The 12323-nt window shown below is 42.9% G+C and overlaps 1 protein-coding gene across 1 annotated transcript in view; it reads left to right on the top strand.

The window, feature by feature from the left end:
* Positions 1–1318: 1318 nt before the first annotated feature.
* Positions 1319–12323, top strand: part of LOC136857114 (hemolymph lipopolysaccharide-binding protein) — a 48323-nt gene continuing 37318 nt past the window's right edge. The window contains exons 1-2 of the mRNA XM_068225658.1: positions 1319–1333; positions 3671–3802. Coding sequence (XP_068081759.1) covers positions 1319–1333; positions 3671–3802 — 147 coding nt within the window. The remainder of the gene's footprint in view (positions 1334–3670; positions 3803–12323) is intronic.

Below are 12323 nucleotides of genomic sequence, written 5' to 3'. Positions count from 1 at the left end.
TATATCTTATCATTTGACAGTAACAATGTGTTCGGTTCACCCAGACGAACGTGGGTTCTATACTCTGTGAGGAAAGAGAACCTTACAGGGAATGAAACCCACCTTTAGGGAGGTAAATGACTCCGGAGTTCGCCCTACATGCATCAGAAATGATCCCAGGTTGATTCCTGGGGAAAAGGATTGCACAGAACTGCTAACCACTTTATTTCATTTCCTCCGTAGACATTCATGGGCACTACAGTCATAATAATAAAAATATATATATACGTATACTCTATGATTTTTCTTCTAGTGCAGCTTGGTTTATAAAATACCTTTATATATGTGCCGGCCCCGTGGTGTAGGGGTAGCGAGCCTGCCTCTTACGCGGAGGCGCCAGGTTCGATTCTCGGCCAGGTCAGGGATTTTTACGTGGACCTGAGGGCTGGTTCGAGGTCCAGTCAGACTACGTGATTAGAATTGAGGAGCTATCTGACGGTGAGATAGCGGCCCCGGTCTAGAAAGCCAGGAATAACGGCCGAGAGGATTCGTCGTGCTGACCACACAACACCTCGTAATCTGCAGGACTTCGGGCTGAGCAGCGGCCCTTCAAGGGCTGTAGTACCATGGAGTTGGGTTTGGTTTGGTTTTATATATATAAACATTTGTATATTTGTCTGCAACTGAGTATAATTCTGAACTATAGCAACAGTTGAAGTGGCGAACACTGCATGCGACGTGGATGGTTGATGTTCAACGGACAATAAGATCTTCTCACATTAAAAGCTATAAGACTGGAAGCCTTTGGGGCAACGAGGTTGAAAAAGACCTGGATTTCAGTGGAACTTCTGATCTTGAAGTCCTACACCGCTCTGAATTCTGTCATATGTTTAATTCTTGTTCGCCATACTCAAAAGTATTTAGTCCCGGAAACCACTCTGAGAAGAGAGAAAGGAAATTTTATTAGCCGAGCTCACGAGATAGACCAATTTCTTACGAAAGCGAACCTCCAAAAGATCTAGTCATAAGGATCCTCTAATAATAATAATAATAATAATAATAATAATAATAATAATAATAATAATAATAATAATAATAATAATAACTTGAATTCATGTACATGTTACAGGCGAAATAAACAAATCTATCTGGCGTGTGCATTATCTTGCTTGTTCTTGAATATCCTGCTTATCACATCACAAGACGAGTTCAAATGTTATCATGTTCACACTCAACCTACCACACCAGATGAACACTCACTGCAGTAAAGAATCCCCAGATATATATGCCAACTATAAATACAAATATCTGTGGTAAAATTCCAAGTCTTTCCTATACCATGCATCTGTATCTGGTAAGTTGTTTTGCAGAGAGGGTATTGGTGCAGGGTGAATTACAGGTAACATATAGTCAATACAAGATATTATCTTATTTAAACTTTCATCATTTGATGTTTGCCATACCACATAGTATAATATAGAAATAATTATCTACTTTAAAACATTAATAACATTTCGCAATATTAACTATACGGTAATTATTACAGGCTATAAAGGTGGTTCCCCAGAATACAAATAGATCCTCTTAAGGAAGTGAAAGCAATTGGGCCGGGCTGAGTGGCTCAGACGGTTGAGCCCCTGGTATTATTATTATTATTATTATTATTATTATTATTATTATTATTATTATTATTATTATTATTATTATTATTATTATTATTATTATTATTATTATTATTATTATTATTATTTACATTGCTTTAAGTCGCACCGACACACATAGCTCTTATGGCGACGATGGGATAGGTAAGGGTCATGACTGGGAAGGAAGAGATCGTGCCTTTAATTAAGATACAGCCTCAGCATGTGCCTGATGTGAAAATGGGAAACCACGGAAAACTATTTTCAGGGCGTGCGACAGTGGGGTTCTAACCCACTATCCCCCGTATGCAAGCTCACACCTGCGCACCTGTAACCGCACGGCCAACTCGCCCGGTGTTTATTTACCACAAATCATACAGATTTCATGAATGGTCTAGTGAAAAAGCGCAAGCTCCATGAACATTAGTTGCTTCATAGACCTACTAAGCTAATATTTACAATAATTACATTATTCACATATTTACACTCATACAGTAATCCATTCATTCCATTCCTGACCTGGTGGAATGACTGGACATAGGCTGTGGATTTTCACAGTAATCCATTCACTCGGCGACACTTACAATCCCTTTCACTGCTGTCCATGTACACAAATAGATTTACATCTCTTTTACATGGTTTGTAAACTGTGTTCGAGGCAAGGCTTTTTATTTTAGGTGATAGCTCATTCCAGAGACGCGCGGAGCGGCCTAGTTACGAGCTCCAACTTGGCAGGTTCGATCCTGGCTCATTCCCGTAGTATTTGAAGGTACTCAAATACCTCAGCCTTGTGTCGGTAGATTTACTGGCACGTAAAAGAAAGCCCTAACTCCTGCCGGACTAAATTCCGGCACCTCGACGTCTCCAAAATCCGTTTAAGTTGTTAGTGCCAATAACATTATTAGCCTTGATTAATCTGTTTACCCTTCAGGGTTGGTTTTCCTTCGAACTCAGCGAGGGATCCGACATCTATCGCCTCAAAGGCAGTATACTAGAGCGTGAGACTTTGGGTCGGGATGTACACTGGGGAACAGGACCAGTACCTCGCCCAGCGGCCTCACCTGCTATCCTGAACAGGGAAAGGGACGGGCAAGGAAGAGGGAAGGAAGTGAACGTGCCCTAAATCTAAGTACCATCACGACATTTGCCCGGAGGAGAAGTGGGAAACTACGGAAAACCACTGCGAGGATGGCTGAGGTGGGATTCGAACATCCGCCCTCTATTCATTTGACCTCCTCAGGCTGAGTAGACCCCGTTCCAGTCCTTGTATCACTTTTCAAATTTCGTGGCAGAGCCGGGATTCGAACCCGGGCCTCCGGGGGTAGAATCTAATCACACTACTACATCACAGAGGCGGACTGTAGAGTATATTACTAGAGATAATTGACGCTTTCTGTATGATCACCGAAGGTAAGAAATATTAGATGTGGTAAGCACTTATATAGGTGATTGCTGCTAACAAGTGGGGAAGAGGAAAGTAGTTCGCTATCCGACTGCAAGAATTCCTATCTCATGATACTCGATCAGTAATACTCCTCGGAGCACTTGTCAGACCGTCGATGCCCCCAGACGAGAGTTAATTCCGACGCCGGAGGCCGCTGGGTCGATTCCCGGCCAGGTCAGAATTTTTTTACCTGGATCTGAGGGCTGGTTCGAGATCCACTCAATCGAGGAGTTATCTGATAGTAAGATTGCAGCCCAGGTCTAGAAAGCCAAGAATAACGGCCGAGAGGATTCGTCGTGCTGACCAAACGACACATCGTCATCTGTATGCTTTCGAGCTGAGCAGCGGTCGCTTGGTAGGCTATTGCACTTCAGGGCTGTTGCGCCATGGGGTTAGTTTTTTGGTTTATTTCTACAGTTGCCAAGGGCAAAACCGGATGTCCTTCCAGCACCAGATAAATTTTCGGATGGAAATTCCAGTCCTGGATCTAGCGGGTAAATAATCACCCCGTTTTCTTCAATGAATATCATAAATATCATCATACGAAGTTATATCTTGAGTGCATTTCTTCTGTCAGTTTGCAGCTATATATCCCTTTTCTTTTCAGGGGGTGACATTCATTGTGCTGGCACTGAGTGCCACTTCTGGGACTGCCCAACGCTGTTTAGAGACCCGGACCAGTGCTTTTGATTTATCTGTAAAGGCGCAAAGAAATGAATCGGGACACTTGATAACATGGGTAAGAGATTTTAAAATTTATATCACATACTTTTAAGAGCACCTAATTGCCAACTAGAAAAATCGAGGAGTACTTGGTTAGTAATAGTAACGAAACTAAAATTTGCACGTTGATCATACAGTTAATGAAGGGCCTTGGGCCTGCCATAAGGTTACCGTCCAGAGAGATGATCTTCAGACTTGGAAGAGCCACGCATGCGTGATGAGTTCTTGACCAGAGACTAGTGTCGCTAACATTTTGTCGTTGCAGGAAACTACAAGTATTTTTAACAATCCCTTCCTTAGAGTGGCCCCTATAGCCCATTAAGGGTTTTAATCTGCTAAGAGGACTACTTCCCAGCCTGATGGCTTTCAGATATTGGAGTGCCACGTGGTCAGTGCGATGGCTTAGCTTTGTATAGCGAATCCAATCCCTTTTAAAGTAAATAAGTCACAAATACAAACTTTATCAGCAGAAGCATAAGACACTATAACTTTACTGTTGACAAAATGAAATTCTAGTACACTCATGTTCATAAAACAAGAACACCTTGAAAGACTGGAGATAGGAAGTTCATATTTACAGGACATGTGAATTAGTATGTTCTGAAGAAATGATTAGCATTTGAACTATGTCGGCCCTCAGGTTCAAGGTCCACATCGATATCTCGGCGCAACACCACCAACTGGTAAAATGTGCCTGCGGCTCCCGTTGACGCTATAAACCGAAGATAATGGATCAGGGTGACTTGAGCAGAAGTGCAGGATGCCTCGCAGATGTATGCGAGAATCGTAACGTCAAAAGAGTGAGTTTGAAGGATGGCGCATTATTCGCATCAGAGAACGTGATGCATCCATCCGGGAAATTGCTGCTCGTGTGGAACGAATGTGTTGGCAGTGCAACGGGTGTGTACAGAATAGTTCACAGAAGGCCGTAGAACACGACGAGATTGGTCTGGTCGCACCACCTAGACCATCCCTCAAGAAGATCGACACCTCATCCGAATATATATATCGTATGGTTGTGCAAGTACACAAAAGTTTACAAATAATCAAATGGAAATATCCAAATTTGACAACCATTCTAGAGCACATGGTGTCACTTGGTGTAGAATCTTCAGACCACCGTCAAATGCACGAAGTGGGCACCCTTGAACAATGTGTTGTATGGTTTGGTCCTCCGCTCCACAGTCACAGGCACCCCATTTCTTTAAGGTGTGATCACACCTCCCTTGACCCGTTCTAATGCGGTTCAGCTTCGACCAGGTTTGGCGTGGTAGTTGGAATCCCTCTATTGTAGGATCTTCAACCAGGTGAGTATTGTGGGGTGGATGTTCGTTCCAACGTTGTTGCCACTTGTACGTCATGTTGAAAGAATTGATACCTTCTAAATCAACCCAGGGTGGCTTGCGTGATTTCAAACGTGTTGTTGGTGGATCTTGAAGGGCATCATACAACGGAGAGTTCTTATGAGAGCTGATCTTCTTGAGAAAGCTTGCCATAGCTGCTTTCCTCCTTAGATCTTGCGGAGCGATATTAGCTAGGACTGGTAGCCACTGTGTGGGCGTAGATCTAACAGTACCAGTGATAACCCTCATGGTCTCATTGAGTTGCACATCAATCTTAGTGGTATGAGCGCTGTTTTCCCATACAGGGGCACAATATTCACCAGCAGAATACACAAGAGCGAGTGCAGCAGAACGTAGAGTATTAGCGTCTGCACCCCGGCTGCTTCCGGCAATCTTGCGGAGTAGATTCACTCTTGAACCAAGTTTCCTCGATAACTTGATGCACTGTTGTTTGAATGCCAAGGACCGATCCATTGTAGGACAGGTCTGCGTCCTGCTCGGCTCTGGCGCAACAGTGGAACAGTGGAACACATCGTACACTATCAGGAGTGACAGTCCGTCGACGTTTATTACTGTCTCCGCCTACATTTGAATAATTTGCATAAACATGCTAGACTGCAGTGGTGTATGGAACAACGTCACTAGGGACAGGAATGGCAGCAGAGAGTGTTTTCGGACGAATCCAGGTTCTGTTCGTGTGGAAATGATAGCCGCATTTTGATTCGCCGCAAACAGTGGGAGAGGCATCACATCAACTGCATTCGCACAAGACATACAGCGCCAACTCAAGGTCTTATGGTGTGGGATGCTATTGGGTACAACCAAAAATCGCAGTTGGTACGTTTCGAGCGCACTGTGACCAGTTTGACGACGAGAATGTCATCCTGCGACCCGTAGCCATACCCTTTCTGCATGACATCCCAGACGCCATATTTCAGCAGGACAATGCGGGGCTACATGTTGCTGCACGAACACGTGCCTTCTTGTTGTCACAGGATGTCAGACTGTTACCCTGACCCGCCCGATCACCGGACTTGTCGCCAATAGAAAATGTGTGGGATAAGGTGAAACGACGGGTGCGGCGCTGTGACCCATTGCCAAATACCAAAGATAAACTGTGGAACCGGGTGAATGCAGCATGAATATCTATACCCCAGTACACCATTCACACCTTATCAAGTCGATGCTATCATGCATGGAACAAGTTATCAGTGCCCATGGATGACCCAGTCCTTACTAGGCATCAGGTCACATGCTGAACCTAGGTGACTGTAATGTTAATCGTTTCTGCAGAACATACTAATGAACATGTCCTGTGAATATGAACTTTCTATCTCTAGTCTTTCAAGATGTTCTGATTTCTATGATACATGAGTGTATTATTTACGTAATGGACAGGTACAAACGTGAATCAAATAAAAACGTTCAACAGTTTCGTAAATAAATGAAACAGTACAAAATTTATTTCTGAGCGCTCCTGGTGGCAAAACATGATTGAAATACAAACGTTCGGTTAAAATTACTTGAATTCAAAATAAAACTTTAACAAGTAGAAATGCTTAATTTGCTCTTCCTCCACTAATCTCTACACAACCATTTCTTTTTTACACAAATTAGGTTCTTTCTCTATCAAAGCAACATCTTCAACAGTATCCATCCAATTAATCTGTATGATGTTCTTGTAGTACAAGGATTCCGAATGATGACCGATGAGGTCTTCTGACGACAGTGGGATGAGAAGGGGATGGGACTAGGAAAGAAACGACCGTGGTTTTAATTAAGGTCCAGCATTTGGCTGGTGTAAAAATTGGAAACCTCGGAAATCCACTTTTAGGGTTACCAACAGTGGAATTCTAACACACTATCCCCTGAATGAAGGCTGACAACTACGTGACCCAACCGTGCCAGGCGCACTGTGTAATGAAGCAATTTGTTCTAAGTTTAGTTTATCTACCCTCTTTATGTGAATTTTAGGGAATCAGAAATTTGATGTGACCTGTTACTGTTTGTGAAGGTGTTTAACATTGAATTCTAGAATTAGTAGGGATTCAATTTATTATTTCTTACAGTACGAATTGGCTGTGCGGTTAGAGGTGCGCAGTTGTAAGCTTTCATCCGGGATATAGTGGATTCGAACCACACTGTCGGCATCCCTGAAGATGGTTTTCCGTGGTTTCCCATTTTCATACAAGGCAAATGCTGGGGCTGTACCTTAATTAAGGCTACGGCCGTTTTCTTCTCACTCCTAGCCCTTTTCTAACCCATCGTCACCATAAGACCAATCTCTGTCGGTGCGACGTAAAATAAATAATTAGCAATGAAATATTATTTCTTTTTTTTTTTGCTAGGGGCTTTACGTCGCACCGACACAGATAGGTCTTATGGCGACGATGGGATAGGAAAGGCCTAGAAGTTGGAAGGAAGCGGCCGTGGCCTTCATTAAGGTACAGCCCCAGCATTTGCCTGGTGTGAAAATGGGAAACCACGGAAAACCATTTTCAGGGCTGCCGATAGTGAGATTCGAACCTACTATCTCCCGGATGCAAGCTCACAGCCGCGCACCTCTACACGCACGGCCAACTCGCCCGGTATATTATTTCTTAAGAATAAGAAATGTTATATACTGACTTTCTGTCTCCGTAGAAGTTTCTCCCAGTTGTCTGTGTACGTTATATTGAACATCATTTATCCGTCTGATTTGTGGTGGTGAGTATTGATTTAACCGTCCTCTCTTCATACTAACAGGCCTACGAGGAAGAAAGGAAGAATGGAAAAGGTACAACCCTTCGAAAAATTGTCCGGCTCCATGGTTAAATGGTTAGCATGCAGGCCTTTGGTCACAAGGGTCCCGGGTTCGATTCCCGGCAGGGTCGGGACTTTTTAACCATCATTGGTTAATTTATCTGACATGGGGGCTGGGTGATTGTGTCGTCTTCATCATCATTTCATCCTCATCGCGACGCGCAGGTCGCCTAAAGGCGTCAAGTCTAAAGAACTGCACCTGGCGAGCCGAACATGTCCTCGGACACTCCCGGCACTAAAAGCCATACGCCATTTAATTTCGAAGAATTAATGAATTAGCAAAAGAAAGAGCTGGACCACGAAAGACGAGGGAATTTTAAAGACTTCCTAGGCTTCGCAAACCTAATACGCTCGGGGTTCGAAGAGAACAAGAGTTGGACAAAGGAAGTGAAATTAAGGAGCCTGGATAAAGTAAGCGGGAGCAATTTCGTACTGAGGGACCCATGGACCCCAAAATTACGAGCCCTGGGTTTACCACTTAAAAATGTGGCCTGTTGCGGCAGACAGGCATAGAGGGATCCACTTAACATGCAAGACAAACGTGTGTGCATTTCATCTGAGCTATAGGCAGCAGGGTTGCCAACTCAGCGGATTTTCCGCTAAATTCAGTGGATTTTTAAATGGAACAGCGGATAAATTTTCCATTTACCAGACAGCGGATGTTTTAGGGGGTTTTCAAAATTCTTTTAGCGAGTTTCAGCGGAAACAGTATCACCTTTCATCACCAGGATAAAAAAATAATATAGAACTTACTACGGCATAATAGTCTACTTATTCCCGTTGTATTGAACGTATGCTGCATACTACGACTCGTTTTCTAGACCAGCTCTGGCCCACAGCCTCAGTCAGAATTTGTTACAATCATTACTGTACTCTTGATGAGCCGGGTAGTGTCGTGTTCGATACCGTACTTCTTTTGACATCAGGTTCTTTTTGGCACGTCAATATGTCCAAAGAATAGGTTAAAAAGTAGTCAGATATTCTGTAAAGAGTGGTAAAATAAATTAAACTTTAAAAGACTAGTTGGTTGAGCTTCCCAGTGATCCCAAATACGGACGGTGCGTCTGTTGGCAGTGCGATATAAATGCGAAGTAGTTTGACATTATTTCCTTCCGCACTAATCAAAAACAATGAAAACAGTAATGAAATTCAAAAAAACTTTCGAAATAGATTTGAAAATTTCCATATGTGGTTTGCTGCTGTGAACTGCCAGTCATCATAGGCATTTATTCGTCAATGAATATGTAGTATATAAATACAATGTCATTTGGACATATTAATTGTGTCGTCTCAGATGGCTGAACAGTCCGATTCTGGATGCACAGATTTTATTGCAGTGGCAGCACACACTAGTAGTTGCAGCAGATGGTTGTGCAAGAATGCCATCCCTCGCATTCGCTCGTTTATCCCTGCGGTTCCTCCTCTCAGCTTCTAATCTTCTCCTATCTTTTCCTAGAAGTTCAACTCCATTGTATACAATACTACGCTATTTGGGCCTATCCTCGGCTGTAGTTTCCCAGTTGATCGTATCAATATGACATCTTCTAAGATTATACTTTAGAACATCCTTATATCGTTTAAGCTGCCCTCCATGGTTACGCTGGCCATTCTTTAGTTGGGACTACAAAATTTTCTTTGGGAGGCGTGTATCTAGCATGCGGACGATATGACCAGCCCAGCGTAGCTGATGCCTGACTATCTTTGCCTCTATGCTTGTAGTGTTGGCTTCCTCGAGGATGCTAATGTTCGTTCGACGATCTTGCCATTTAACTTTCAGTATTCTCCGCAAGCATCGTTGATGGTATTTTTCCAGGCATTTTAGGTTTCTCCTGTAGGTTGTCCAGGTCTCGCAACCATAGATAAGAGTAGGAATTACAACAGCATTGTAAACATACAGTTTGGTTCTCACACTGATATCATGATTGTCAAACACTCTTCTTAGGAGACGACCGAAAGCCGCACTAGCGCATCTTAAACGATATTGGATTTCTGCATCAATGTTTGCACATGTCGAGAGATGGCTTCCAAGGTAAGGAAAATTATTTATGTTTTGCAGAGACTGGCCATTGATTGTAACAGTCGGAGTTCTCTTATTGGAATTAGGCGCCGGCTGGTAAAGGATCTTAGTCTTATCAATATTAATTTCCAGTCCGATACTTTTATATGCTTGATTAAAAGCATTGAGGATTGATTGCAGATCTTCCTCTGTGTTGGCTAAGATAACATTGTCATCAGCGTACTGAAGCTCTATAACTGACACTGAGGACACCTTGGTCTTAGCTCGCAGTCTGTTAATATTAAACAGATTTCCATCAGTTCTATACAGAAGTTCTACTCCTGATGGCAGTTTATCATCCACAAGGTGTAGTATAGTTCCAACAAATAGTGAGAACAATGTTGGAGCAATTACACAACCTTGTTTGACTCCAGTAGAAATACGGAAAGGGTCTCCTGGTTTCGTATTAGAAAGAACAGTAGCAAACTTGCCATCGTGTAGCTGTCTGAGTATCTGTATGTATTTGTTTGGACATCCGATCAGAGCTAGAATTCTCCATAGAGCTTCTCGATTAACAGAATCAAACGACTTGACAAGATCGATAAAAGCCATGTACAAGGGTTGGTTTTGCTCTCTAGACTTTTCCTGCACTTGTCTTGCACTGAAAATTATATCAATTGTACTTCTGTTTGGCCTGAAACCACACTGAGTTTCTGGTAGGCACATTTCAGTCAATGGCAGTAGACGATTAGACAATACTCTAGCAAGAATTTTTCCTGCAACAGAGAGTAATGATATTCCTCTATAATTGTTACACAGAGTCTTATCCTCTTTCTTGAAGATAGTGATGATGGAAGCGTCCCGTACATCAGCAGGGCTTGTTCCCATGTTCCATATTTTGACAATCAACATGTGTGTATGCTGAATTAGCAAAGGACCACCCTCCTTGAAGAGCTCGGCTGGAATTCCATCTTGTCCGGGTGCCTTTTTATTCTTCAGCTGATGAATGGCCTTCTCAATTTCTTGAATAGAAGGGACTTCACCTAAGTGATCTTGAATTGGCTGTTGTGGAATATCAGCAAACACATCTTCCTCGACATGTGAGCTTCTGTTCAGGAGGTCTTGAAAATGTTCTTTCCAACGGGAAGCTATCGAGTCAGGGTCTTTAAGAACTTCAGTACCGTCTTTGGATTTTAGACAATTAAGACCTTTGGTGGAGGGACCATAAATTGCTTTGGTAGCGCTGAAGAAGGCACTAATGTTGTTGGAGGCGATTAAATTCTGAATTTCCTTTCATTTACATATCCACCATTCATTCTTGAACATCCTGCATCTCTTCTGCACTTCCGTTTTGAGTTGTTGATATCTATGTTTATTGGGAAATGAATTTGGATCATTTTGCCACGCGTTGTAGGCTTTCCGCTTTTCATCAATTAGGTCACATATTTATTTGTCGTTCTCGTCAAACCAATCCTGATGTTTCCTCTTATTAACACCAACTACTTCCTTGCCAGCTGCTATAATAGCTGATTTTAATAACGACCAGTGCTGCTCAATATCTTCTGGGTATTAATTTGGAAGTTTATCAGCCAATAGTTCTTGATAGGCAGATTTGATACTGTTGTTCCTAAGTTGTTCAGTATTTAGTTTGTGTTTTATCGCCTTCCCCTGAATCCGACGTTTTGGAGGAACCTGTATAGCCATCACAGATCGAACTAAGCGGTGGTCGGTCCAGCAATCATCAGCACCGGTCATAACTTTGGTTTACCGAGCTCGATAGCTGCAGTCGCTTAAGTGCGGCCAGTATCCAGTATTCGGGAGATAGTAGGTTCGAACCCCACTGTCGGCAGCCCTGAAAAAGGTTTTCCGTGGTTTCCCATTTTAACACCAGGCAAATGCTGGGGCTGTACCTTAATTAAGGCCCCGGCCGCTTCCTTCCCACTCCTAGCCCTTCCCTGTCCCATCGTCGCCATAAGACCTGTCTGTGTCGGTGTGACGTAAAGCAACTAGCAAAAAAAAAAAAAACCTTTGGTTTATGAACATCGCGCTTATCTCTGGTGCGGACAATAATGTAGTCGATTAAGTGCCAGTGCTTTGATCTGGGATGTTGCCATGTTGTTTTAAATCTATCCCTCTGGCGGAAGAGTGTATTTGTAATGACAAGATCATATTCAGAACACTTCGTGAGTAGAAGGGTTCGATTGGCGTTGATTTTGCCTACACCCTCTTTACCAATAGTTCCTGGCCAAAGTGATGATTTTCTGCCAACCCGAGCATTAAAGTCTCCCAGCAGAATAAGCTTATCTGACTTGGGTACATTCGACAGGAGTTCATCAAGTTGGTTATAGAATGCTTCTTTTTTATCATCTTCTGACTTCAGTGTTGGGGCATATGCA

The sequence above is a fragment of the Anabrus simplex genome, chromosome 1, assembly GCF_040414725.1.
Source record: "Anabrus simplex isolate iqAnaSimp1 chromosome 1, ASM4041472v1, whole genome shotgun sequence".
Classification (NCBI taxonomy): Eukaryota; Metazoa; Arthropoda; class Insecta; order Orthoptera; family Tettigoniidae; genus Anabrus; species Anabrus simplex.
Note: the sequence above shows the minus strand (reverse complement) of the source record. Positions and strands in the feature narration are given on the sequence as shown.